Consider the following 12575-nt stretch of genomic DNA (forward strand, 5'->3'; position numbering starts at 1 on the left):
CACTTTATGCCAACATAAAGTGGTCATAAAACAGCTGGATCTGTCTGCTGGGGAATTCTCCTGGTTATAAGAGGAGACCGTGGCAGGAGCATAGCAGGTGTTGTCAGTCCTATGCTGCCCCTGGAGGGAGCTCTACTGCAGGGGGCATTCATGGGACGGTGGGCGGGTATGGCCAAGCACTCCTACACCTTAGATATTCCTAAACTGTCCCTCTGGGAACCCCAGCATAAGACAGACACAAAGCTACCTTTTTTCTCCATCCAGGCCCCTCTGCTGAGTTCAGTATCACCACAGCAATAAATTCAGCCCCAGGTTTAAGATATAACTTGTGTTTTTAACCTAGATATTTTACTGGTAGCCACTCATTTCCAGAGCAGAATATGTTTCTAAACCAGAGCTGGCAAAAGCCAATGAGTCTGCACAGATTTTTTTCATGTGCAAACTATTTGATAAAATGCTCTGTCTACAGATTGGTTGTTTTTGTTCATTAATTGTTTCACCCGCCTTGAATGGGGACTGCAAGCACTTTGATTAATAGAGGGGAAAAACAGACTAGCTCCATTGAAGGTTTTGGAAGTGCCTTTGAATCCCTCATTGAAATGTATGCTCTTTAGTAACTGCCTAGAGCAATACATCTCTGGGACTCGGCACAGCTACTTCCTACCACCACAGTACACTTTTTTTAAACTCTCTCAAATGGAAGAGTGCACCACTGTCAGACAGAGCCAAGCTAGATCAAGACTTTATTTCTCTCACTGTAACTAATAAGCCCTGCAATTAAAGTGCAAATCTAAAAATGACCAGCCTAGCTCACTCGAACTATACCAGCAAAGCCTAATGAGTAAAGAGCAGGAGTGGCCAACCTGTGGCTCTGGAGCCACATGTAGCTCTTCAGAAGTTAATATTCGGCTCCTTGTATAGGCACCAACTTTCCAATGTGCCCAAGGGGTGCTCACTGCTCAACCCCTGGCTCTGCCACAGGCCCCACCCCCTCCCCTGAGCCTGCCATGCCCTTGCGCCTTCCCCCTCAGCGCCTCCTGCATGCAACGAAACAGCTGATCCGGAGGTGCAGGGAGAGGGGGGGAGGCGCTGATCGGTGGGGTTGCTAGTGGGTGGAAAGCATTGGGAGCTGCTGACATATTACTGTGGCTCTTTGGCAATGTACATTGGTAAATTCTGGCTCAGGATGGCCACCCTTGGAATAGAGAATAAGGAGACCTGGAGCAGATCCAAGTTTATTCTGCTGCTTTGATCAACTCTGCTGCGAATGCACACAGAGAAAATGCTTCATGTTTTTATATTGTGGCATATGTACTACAGTGACATTTGTTCTACTTCAGTGGTTCTCACACTGTGGTACATGTACCACCGCTGGCATACAGGCCACAATCAGCCAGTGGGTGGATTGGTTTAGTGTCATAAGAAGACAGTTTTAGATGAGCTACAGTAGGTCTTAAGTTTGAGAACAGCTGTTTCTACTTCACTGATTTCAGCATGAAAGCCTGATTCTCCTGTGACTTACACCAGTATAAAATTGATCCACTCCACTGGCATCAGCAGAGGTACTCCCCATTTACAACATGGCACGGAAGAGGAGAATTGGAGCCTGGCACTCTGGAGCGATATGCAGCATACCCAAGAAAGAAGCCTCTTCAGTCTAAGCAGCGGTTCTTGTCATTAAAAGTAAACTTTAACATACTCTCCAGCCCTTATTAGAGGACTGACATCACACCTCAGAGCTCAGTTGGGTTGCAAGCTGGAAGGCATCATGAGCATGTGCCTGCTTGCTATCTAAAACCAACCTGGGGAAAGGTCTCCTCTCATGTTGACTGGCCTTTAAGAATTTTTGGAATGCATACTGTTGAAGTTTCATTTAATGACAACAGCTCCTGCACAGATTAACAAGGCTTCTTTCCTGAAAAAGAACATGCTGGATCGATCTACATCAGAGTACCGTATGGGGGTAAAAAGGGGAGGGGGGAAAAGTACAGGGTCAGCCAAACAGACCCACACAACATTTAGGTTTTCATTTCAAGTGTGTGTGTGTAAAAAAGTGTAATCTCCACAAGCATCCAAGGCAAGTGTCATAGGAGAGAAAAATGGCAAAAGATTGTATGTGGTGCAAAAATTAAGATTTGCTTAAGAATTTTGCTCAAGATCATTCCATGATGCCAAGAAAGGAGTCAACCTCCCCACCAACTTACTCCCTTCACTGTGCATCCTGTCTTCTGATCCTGCATGAGGATCTGCTAGCATGGACTCTTGTGGAGTCTTGTTGACTTCAGGAAGATTCTGCAGTCTTGCATGGCTCCACATTATTGGATCCAGGAGCATTACCTAGGAGACTCTTCAGGTCAGGGACTGTCTTTGCGTCTTGCAAAGTATCAAGCACACTAATGGAGTTTAATAAAAATAATAAATAACAATTTCCTTATTTTTTTGTGCCGCAGAAAACTATTGATGGAAATAGCCAGATTTGCTGAACTTAAAGTCACACACATACCCTCCTCTGTTGGTAGATGAAAAAGTTTGCAAAGTGAAAGGCAAGTGTTTTCTCCTAGCACAGCACATTGCTGTACATAATTACACTCTTGCCTCCCTATTTGTTCCCAGAAACAACTGCCAGGTGGAGGGTTCTCAAGAGCAGGTGGGAAACACTGAAAGGAAGAAATTTCTGCTTAAAGTAAGGAACGCTGGGACTGTGGGCTAGAACATCTGGCTCTCTGCTGGTGAATAGGTCTTTGTGGGGTTACTTCCTGCAGGAAATCTGGAGTAAGCATGTGCAGTAGTTACCAGATACTAAGGAAACCCTTCAGAATTGCATTATTGAATGTTCTGCATCACTTCTTGGGGACAATAATTTCCATCACATTTTTGAAACAAAACCATTTGGAGGAGTGACATATTCCAGGCCAGATTCTACAAAATGCTAAATGCACTCAACTCCTGCATTATTGGGCTCTAAATAACCAACAACAAAAACACACAAATACAACAAAAAAGTAGTTCCTTTTTTGGTTCTTTCCAAATCTGCAGGAATGCAACATTCAGCAGCTAATCTGAAAAGTTCCTGCTGCTCCTGCAGAAAGAAGAGTACAAACAAGCCCCTTTCATGCCAGCTACATCCAGCTGGAATTGTCACAGCTTTGACAAAAGGGGACAAAGCGCCTGTGGTCTTTGTTCCCTCCAAAGGCCCAGCAACAAAAAGAATAATAATAAAAAATTCACATTCTTGGAAAGCAAAGGAGGCCGAGTTCCTTTATCAAACCTTAACAGTTTGCACTGAGTTTGCCACTTGGTCAACTCTAGAGCTATCCATGCTGGCTCTTATATAGGAAGTCACAATTCAGTTAAAAAGAAAGAAAACCCAAGAGTTAAAGCACCAGTTTGGCTGTGGATCAACTTCAGAGATTCTGCCTTGTCCCTCCCCTAATTTGAGCAACAAGACGCAAGCACCCCTCCACTTATTGTGACTCCATTTGTCACTCTGGCATGTCCAGGGTGAGTGAAGAGGCCCCAAGTGACAGCCAGGTCTCCTGGTTAGCCGTACTGTTTTTCAAAAGTATGACTGCGTCTAGAGTCTAGGCTTCCTCCCGAAACCACAACCTCCGCTTTGGTATTGAAAGAATCGGTCTGTTTAAAAAAACTGCCCTCTCACTGGGTTTGCTTGAGCATCTGTTTCTGAAAAGTTGCTTAAAGGACTGCAGAAGATTCCAGGGTTTGGAACCCTGCCACAGAACAGAGCCCAAGGTAATTCAAAATGAAACTCTAGTGCCATATCCCCCATTAGGGCAGGGCAGACTAAATGAAAGATAGTCCCCTAAGCCCTACTGTAACAGCGTTCACAACCTGCCCCAATAAGGCTTAGAGAGGCTTCAGGGTTGTGCAACACCCATGTCTTTATTTACCTACAGTTATCCCACCACCAGTGGGTATCTATTTAGAAGCTTTACAGGATTATTCAACCTCTTTTACAGGTAGAGTCAGCCTTCAGCTAAGAGGCCTCCAGTTCCCTCCCTGACTGTCTTCTCTCTGACTGCCCCTCACCTTCTGGCTCCCTCCCAGCCTTTATAGCCCGCCCCCTTGGCTTGTCAGGCCAGCAGGTGTTGCCAATCCTCAGGCCTTTTCCATCAGTTTCCCCTGATTGGAACTGACTGGGCAGGGGCTAATTAGGTGCTTTTGCACCAGCACACTGCTACATACCTCCCCCCTTAAGCCAATGCAGGCCTGATCTTCCTCAGCCCCGCTTTCCTCGGCCTGGGTTTTAGTCCGGGGGTGGCCTCCTTGCCCAGCTTGGTGGTCCCTGGGCTCAACCCTGTGGGGTTTTGGCATGCCCCACCCACAAAAGGTGCATTGGGTAGGGGGTGGGCCACCCCACAAGTCCGCCTCCGCCCAGAGGTCGTCACACCAGTCACAACCTTGGGGCAGGTTGCCCCGGCTCGCTTTCCTTTCCTGGTGTGGGAGATGGATCAGAGCCAACTGCCCTGAGGCTACCCTGTATCTCCGGTTCGGGCCCTCTGCCTCTTGGAGTTTGGGCCTCTCCCTTTTGGGTTTCTACCCTCTGATCTTTCTTCAGCTTCTCTGCCTCTATCACAGGGATTCCCTCCCCTGGGTGGTCCCATCCTGGGACGTTTGTTCCTCCCCCGGTCCCTCCCGTAGGGTCCCTATCCTGGCTCTGTTGAGGTTGTGGGGACTCCCCTTTCTCAGGGTCCACCCCTGTAGGGGCCTGGCCCCCTCCCTCCAGGGTTCTCTCTTGCTTTCTCTGTTGGTCTTCTTCCCGTGCCCTCTTTCCCTTTTGGGGAAGGGTTCCAGTCCAACCCCAGAACCATGGGATAGGGCAACCCCTCTATTACCCCCACCCGCTTCCAGGCGGACCTTCCCTGGGCCACAGGACAATACTCCCCATCCCTATGGATGCAATCCTTTCTCCAGGGATAAGCCAATGTGGCTTTACCAAGTGCCGCTGTACGAGGGAGCGGACTGAAGCCGTATCCACTAGACCCCTCTGGGGCTTTCGCCCCACCCATACAGTGATGGTGGCTATTCCACGCCTCTTCTTCCACCCCAATCTTCATCCACCCACAAAATTCCACAACCCCACAGTCCATCACTGGGCAGTCACGGCTCTTATGCCCCAGCTGTCCACAGCGCCAGCACACAAGCTGTCCTAGGCATTTAGGGGTTCCCTTGTGCTTCTCCCGTCGCTTGTCTACTGGCTTCCCAGTGGTTTGCTCACTGGGTTTCTTGCCTCCTTCTGCATTTCACAGGGTCCGATGCTCCCTCAGGGGGAAGTCTGCCTCTGCATATTCCGCTGTCCTTTTGATGGCGGCTTCTACAGTGGCAGGCTGATGTCACCACACCCAGACCCGTATGCTATCTGGGAGACACTGTACAAACTGTTTGAGGATCACCTGATCCATGATCTGCCCCACAGTTTGGGAGTCGTGCCTCAACCACCACGTCGCCCAGTCAGTCAATCTCTGGCCAAAGGCCCAGGGCTGCATGCACCCTGCCATCAGGCTGCCAAAACTTTTGCTGGTATTTCTCTGATGAAAGCCCCAGGCGGTCCAAGGTGGCTGCCTTCACTGTCTCATAGTCCCTAGCCTGGGCATCCGTCAGGGCCATGTACGCCACCTGCAAGATATGGGGCTAGCTGCAGGGCCTAGGTGGTCCTGTCCCATGCCACGCCCAGGGCCACCTGCTCAAAGGTACCCAAAAAGTCATCAGGGTCATCTGCCAGGGCCATCTTACAGAGGCTGAGGCCCAGGGGCAGAGTGCCATCTCCCCCCGCAGGACTCACCAGTTTTTGCAGGAGCAGCTGCTGCACCGCTGCCTGTTCCTTGATAAAGTCCTGCAAAGTCGGTTGTTGCTCAGCCTGCCATGCCAGTAAAGCTTGCCTCTCCAGCTGGTGGGACTGCTGAAAGGCCTACAGTGTCTTCTGCATCTCCTTCTCATGTTGTTCTGAGCCACTGCAGAATACGCTCCATTTCCAGGTCACCAAACTGGGTTTCTGGCAAAGGATCCTGGACAAGCCCCCATGTGTAACAGGGTTCACAACCCACCCGTCTTCCAGGGGCCCGCTTGCTGTCCCAATAAGGCTCAGAAAGGCTTCAGGGTTGTGCAACACCCGTGTCTTTATTTACCTACAGTTATCTCACCACCAGTGTCTATCTATTTAGAAGCTTTACAGGATTAGTCAACCTCTTTTATAGGCAGAGTCAGCCTCCAGTTCCCTCCCTCACTAACTGACTTCTCTCTGGCTGTCCCTCACCTTTTGGCTCCCTCCCAGCCTTTATAGCCCTTGGCTTGTCAGGCCAGCAGGTGTTGCCAATCCTCAAGCCAGCATTAGGCCTTTTCCATCAGCCCCAATCTGTTTCCCCTGATTGGAGCTGACTGGGCAGGGGCTAATTAGGTGCTTTTGCACCAGCACACTGCTACACCTACCCACTGAATTCCAACAACAGGCACTTGAATTACATTTCCAAAGCAGAAGCTTTCTGCGCCTTCAGAAGCCACACTGTGCTGGCATGTTTTTGGAAGGTAACAAACACTTGCCAGGTTGTCACCTAGCTAGTTAATATCTTGCATTCTTGTAGGAGTTGTTTTAACAGCTCTGTTCTTCCAGCCCTGTCTTGATTCCCAGCCCTTACTGCACTGATTCCTCCCTTTGGAGCTGGTATTTTGTCAGGAGTTTCAAGAGCCGATAAAAACTTGCTGCCAAGTCCCTTTCTTCCCCACAACGTATTTTATAACCCGGCATGTAGTTTAGTCTGTCTAAACACTGCACTAGTACACTGCCATCAGTTTCCATGGAGACAGTTAACTCTTCAGTGGCCAGAAGTCTGTATATACCTCTTGTTCTTTTGGCTCATGAAAAGAATGGCAATGCTAGTGGAAGACAGCCAGGCAGGGATACTGCTTTAAGGGAGAGTTTGTTGCTTCATAGACCTAGCTCCACTTCTTCAGTCCAATCACAAAAATGACGTTTGGTTAAGATCAGTCCATAGTAACCTCATAATATGGGGGAAACTCTCTTTCCCTTTTGCTTCCTCCCCCTTTGTATTATGCACCCCCTTGCAAGCCCCAAGAGCACAACCCCAGTTATACCCACACTTGATATCTCAGACCAAGGCAAGGCAAAAATTATGAGCCATAACGAATAACAGGTCACTCAAGAATAAAATGAGATCAGCACCTTGACATTGAACTCAGTCAGAAAGCCACCAGTCAGAGAAATCTTGCAAACAATGTGATCTGTACAAGGCTATTCTGGAGGGGATGCTACACAGGGCTTCACTGCTTATCCTACTTTTAATGTCTTGTGTTTCTAGAGAAGATGTAAGTTATCAGAAAGTGTAATTAACAGGGTGTATTTAATTCCTTAGTCAAAGCATTAAAAGGGAGTTAGCAGATGCTTGAATTCTCACAGGTTTCAACATATAAAAGGCACATGTGGAAGCTCCAGCAATAGATGCAAGCACATTGGCTTCTCAAACACCACTGTTTTCAGAAAAGGCAAAAATCTCCTTGGCAGCCGCCTCTCAACTGACACACTTACTGCTAGTGCAAAGTAAAGAAAGTGCCCGCAATAAAATTCTTCAAGTGAACTTTCAAAAGTATGGCTTCCTAGAAGGATCCTCAGCTATAAAACTCTTCATAATGTTTTCCAGGCTATCAGGACTAAAGCAAATTTTACCTTTCCCAGGCCTTTGAACATGTATGTAATGTTTTTCTTGGCTTTCAGAAGCAAATGCACTATAGAAACTAGACACAAATAACTAGGCATCTCTGCAGGTTTTTATAGAGGAGGGTTATTAAGACGAGAGGGAAACTTTTTTGTCAGCAGGTTCAACTAATTTAAAATGCTACTGATGAGATTCCATGTTAGTGAATCAAGTCAACATTACACTGACAAGTTAGTATATTTTTGCCTCTATTTAATTTATTTTTCATAGAAGCTGCCAAGTTGACTTCTTTGCAGTCTGCTTTCTCGGTCTGTCTACAGAGGAGTCACAATACTGGTATCAGCAACGCAAGCTTCCCCAAACCACTTGTGTGTCTCCCTGAGCTACAGAGACAACCTCTAGGGGCAAGAGTAGGACTTCAGTCACCATGTCTATTCAACCCTTCCCTTCTCTGCAAAGACTGACATCTAGGCTGAAAGCTTGTGCCCATTGTTATGCAAACATCTGTATGCTAGGAACTAGACAGAGACCACTCACTCATTTATTATACAGTAGGCCATGGAACAGCATCAAACAGCAACCATATTTGGTCATTTAATACCAACCTGGGCCATATGCAAACCAGGTAACTAGAGTGAGTCTCCATTATCCCATTCCCTTGAGCCACCCAGTTATTCCCCCCACCCCTCATTTATGAATACCGCTCAGATGCCAAAGATTGGAGCAGGAGAACATTAAGAAGGTCCCAATGATAATGTGGTTTTGCTTTCAAAGTTTTTTTTTTTTTAATCCTATATATTGTAGTTTTCCTGTCCCCAGTGTCACACTATTTCAACTTGTTATTTTATGTCAGAAAACACATACACACAAAAAATCCTCCAAGGATCAGAGCATATTGTGGAAAATTCTTGGGAAACTTGTTACACACCTCCCTAACTTTTGTGAAGGGTTATGACTGTACAGAGCCCATGCGTTCTGTTGCCACTAATTGGTGTGAATTACATCATTCCAAGCTGCCAAGGGCAGTTCCCTAGCTTGTGAGAATCTGTCTTGACTTTTATTGTTGTTAAGTATTATTATTTGCTTGGCAGCAGGTCATGAAGGAAATGTTGGCTGCCCACACCTTCAATTTTGTTTTTGTCTGCGTGCAGGAAACCTGTCACTTTTACAATTACTGATTTCTAGAAAGTCTGCAAAGCTTGTTTTTCTTGGAGAGGTGGTAATCTTGGAAAGCTGCTGTGCAGAGTTTAATTTTTAAAACAACTCCCACTCTCCATTGTTCCCTTAAGGGGGGAAAAAAATCAATTAAAAATAGAGATACATAAGGCAACTCCAAAAAACTATATAGGGTCAGGTCATCTTTCACAATTTTTATCCTGCCCCCATTTTAATTTGATTGCTTAAAACTGTAATAAAGCCTTAATTAACAGAGGGTCCTGTGGCACCTTTAAGACTAACAGAAGTATTGGGAGCATAAGCTTTCGTGGGTAAGAACCTCACTTCTTCAGATGCAAGGGAAGAAGTGAGGTTCTTACCCACGAAAGCTTATACTCCCTATACTTCCGTTAGTCTTAAAGGTGCCACAGGACCCTCTGTTGCTTTTTACAGATTCAGACTAACACGGCTACCCCTCTGATACTTAAAGCCTTAATTGTTTTTTTGGAAGTGGGGGAGAAAGACAAGGGGCAGCTGTAATTTGGAAGTAGTTCTCTAGCCCTCCAACTTCTCCTAAATGGGTCTGGTTAAGCCTAAACGGGTGGTTTTCCATATTTCATATGCTGGTTACTTTTCAAAGTTTTAGCAAAAGAGTCCCTCCTCCTTCCCAGCCCCACACAGAGAACTTTCTCGATGTCAGGGAACATAATATCAGTGTGGAAGAGAAGTGCCACCTTCCTCTGCGTGCAATGCAGAGGGGCGGGGCGGGGGGCATTTCAACTTCTCGCTTGCAAAGCACTCTGACATCGCTGCAAGCGAGAAACGTTGCTCGCAACCCGCACGCTCGCCAAACCGTAGCGCTCCCTCCCCAGCAACACGACGATGCATCGGTGGCACCACAAGGTGCATCTCCCTCCGGGGGGGGGGGGGGCGCATTCATTCCTCCCCGCGGCTGGAGCGGTGGAGGAGGTTAGCCGCGGGCAGAGGTGCCAGCCGCCGGGAGAAGCCAGGCGCGGGCTAGGGAAGGAAGGGGAACACTCACCGATGTCAGAGTTGCAGAAAGCATCCTGGGGGTGGATGGGGAGGCAGGTACAAGCCTCCGCCACCAAGTCGCTCAGGCTCCAGCTGCAGAGGAGCACGAGGAGGAAGCTGAGCCACACAGACATGATGCTGGTGCCGCTGCTGGCCCAAAGCTGCTCTCCACTGGGGAGGGGCGGGCTGGCTTGTTGGTGGGCAGGGGGCTGTTGTTCTTCTTTAGGTTTCTTTTTAAACGGTCTTTGAGCCGCTTCTCCTTGCGCCGCCCCCTCTCAGTCCAGTCGCTGCTGGGCAGTGCGGTTGTGTGGCAGCTTTGCCTGGGCTCCCCCTGCACGCGGAGTTCGAAGCTCTCAGCGCCTTTGCTGCTCTCCCGGGCTGGCGGCTGCAGTTATAGCCTGGATAGCGCCCTCTCGGGCTCGTGGGGTGCGCCCCCGCCCCGACCAATCGGAGCCCCGCATTACCTCATCTCCCAGGCAAAGGGGAGAGGCTAGGGACGAGCTGGGGGGGTGGGCGGGGTTGGAGCGAGGGATTCAGTGCCTTATAGGGAATAATATGGCTGTGGGAGTGTGGTGGGGCTGCGAGAGGGGATCACAGCAAAGCTGCTTGTTGCCTGCAGCATGGGCCCCTCTGGAGCAGAGAGAGGGAGATGCAGATGGAGGAAAGGGGTTAATAAGGGTTGCTACCTGTTTCAAAGCCCAACCAAAAGTTCCTTGTTCAGGGCAGCTGCTCTCCTTTCCCATCCCACCGCCTGATGCTGGAGGCAGATGCTGTTGCAAACAGGTTGCATGATTCTTGGATCACAGCGCAAAGCAGATCCCCAGCTCCTGTAAACTGCCATGGCTTCGTCATTACTTCAGTGATGGAGCTGTGCTCATTTATAAACGTTTTGACAACGTGCCTCGCACTGGAACACATATTTCGGTGGCAGAATCCAATATGGGAAGATCAATTCAAAGTGCAGATTTTTTTTTTCATCTGTAATTACTTTCCTGGAAAATAGCTCATCTGAGTGGGAGCTAATTTTAAACTGGAGGTCCTAGAATATGAATGCTTTTTTTTTTTAAAGAAAATATATCACAGCAAGAAATTAACATACTAGTGCTTCTTTTCCTTCCTCAGTGTGCAATGGAATGGGGTTGGAAGAAAAAAAGAAGGGCAAGTCCTATTTGGGCTGTAAACCAGGATTTAATGTTTGTGTTTTTTAGTCCTATCCAAACCCTTCCCCACAAGACTCCCAGGCAGCAAAGGGTGATAAAGCAAACTGTTAAAACTGAGCTGGAAAAATAACCTGTCATATCTACCCAGGCACTCCCAACTCTTAATCTTGCTGTATATTTTAGCAGTGATGCTTTAGTGCAATGTATAGTGAAGTCCTGTTTGCTTTGGTTTGGTTTCCCTTATCCCTGTTTAGAACTGTACATTTCTCTCAGATGCAGACATGTAACTGTTACAGTAGAGATGGACTTTGAGGAAGGAAGATTGCCAGATGCACAATACAGACAGCCTTATTATCCTGCAAAGGGACTGAGGAGTGATTAATGAAAGTATCAAACCACTGCACTTAATATCAGAGTATTTTCCATGGGGTTTATAAGATTTAAGCATTTCGAGTTGTACATTATGCCAGTATTAAAGGCCAGAGACCAGCTGTCCTAAGTTTCTAAACAGTAGGCTAAATCTTCAAATATACAGTTCAGTTACATCTGAGTAAAAGATTGCCTATCTGTACCTAGTTTTTAATTGTACAGCCTATAGAAAACAAATTAAGAACTCTAGTCCCTTGGAAGGATAGACTTTGTTTTGGGTATTACTATTAGACCACTACAGTATGGATGGTTATATTAGAGAGGAAGGATTGGCTAGAGGTTAAGGTGGTGCTAGTTTGGGACTTGGGAGACCTGGGTTCAAGCTGTGCCACCCGTGACCGGTGTGACCACTTAGCGTACGTCTACACTGCAAAAAGAAAAAAGCCACAGCAGCGAATCTCAGAGTCTGGGTCTACAAACTCGGGCTTGTCCTATGGTGCTAAAAATAGCTGTGTAGATGTTCCAACTTGGGCTGGAACTCTGAGACTTACCCCCCTCTCTGGCTTTCAGAGCCCGAGCTCCAGCCTGTGGTGCAGGAAAATATACATGGTTATATTTGCCACCATGGTGTGAGCCCCACAAGCCTGAATCTGTAGACCCAGGCTTTGAGATTCAGAGCTGGGGGAAGTGGGAGTTGGAGGGTTGGGGGGTTTTTGTTGTGGTTTTGGGTTTTTTTGTTTGTTGACAACGTAAACATACTCTTTCTCTCTCTGTGCCTCAGGTCTTCATCTGTAAAATGAGGATGATAGCACTTCTTTACCTCATGCGGGAGTTGTGTGGTTAAATACATTAAAAACTGTGTGGTGCTCACACAGTGTACATATATAAATATAAGTACAAGAGAGTGAGAGACAGTTCTCTGAAGCAGATCACTTTAATGTCTAACTGTACATAGTTTTGTGATGCATCTTTGCAACCTGAGAAACCCCAGGCAAAAATATGAGTTGGGTATTTGTAATCTGTAGTTGAGTGCATATGAGAAAAGCTAAATCCCTGGGACTAGACTCTGATCTCAGTTTTACTGGTGTAAATCAGGAGTAGCTCCATTGAAATCAGCTGAGGTACACTGGTGTAAACCCATATTAATAAGATCAGAATCTTGCCCTGCACTTTT

At 47.2% G+C, this 12575-nt stretch overlaps 2 protein-coding genes across 2 annotated transcripts in view; one reads left to right on the plus strand and one right to left on the minus strand.

Moving 5' to 3' along the window:
• The window catches only part of TIMP3 (TIMP metallopeptidase inhibitor 3), a 55990-nt gene extending 45732 nt beyond the window's left edge, over positions 1 to 10258 (minus strand). Inside the window, exon 1 of the mRNA XM_034777973.1 lies at positions 9883 to 10258. Within this exon, the coding sequence (XP_034633864.1) occupies positions 9883 to 10006 (124 nt within the window). The 5' untranslated portion in view covers positions 10007 to 10258. The remainder of the gene's footprint in view (positions 1 to 9882) is intronic.
• SYN3 (synapsin III) overlaps positions 1 to 12575 on the plus strand; it is a 280859-nt gene that overhangs the window by 151294 nt on the left and 116990 nt on the right. The window lies entirely within an intron of this gene.

Source organism: Trachemys scripta, chromosome 1 (assembly GCF_013100865.1).
Source record: "Trachemys scripta elegans isolate TJP31775 chromosome 1, CAS_Tse_1.0, whole genome shotgun sequence".
In the NCBI taxonomy this organism is placed as follows: Eukaryota; Metazoa; Chordata; order Testudines; family Emydidae; genus Trachemys; species Trachemys scripta.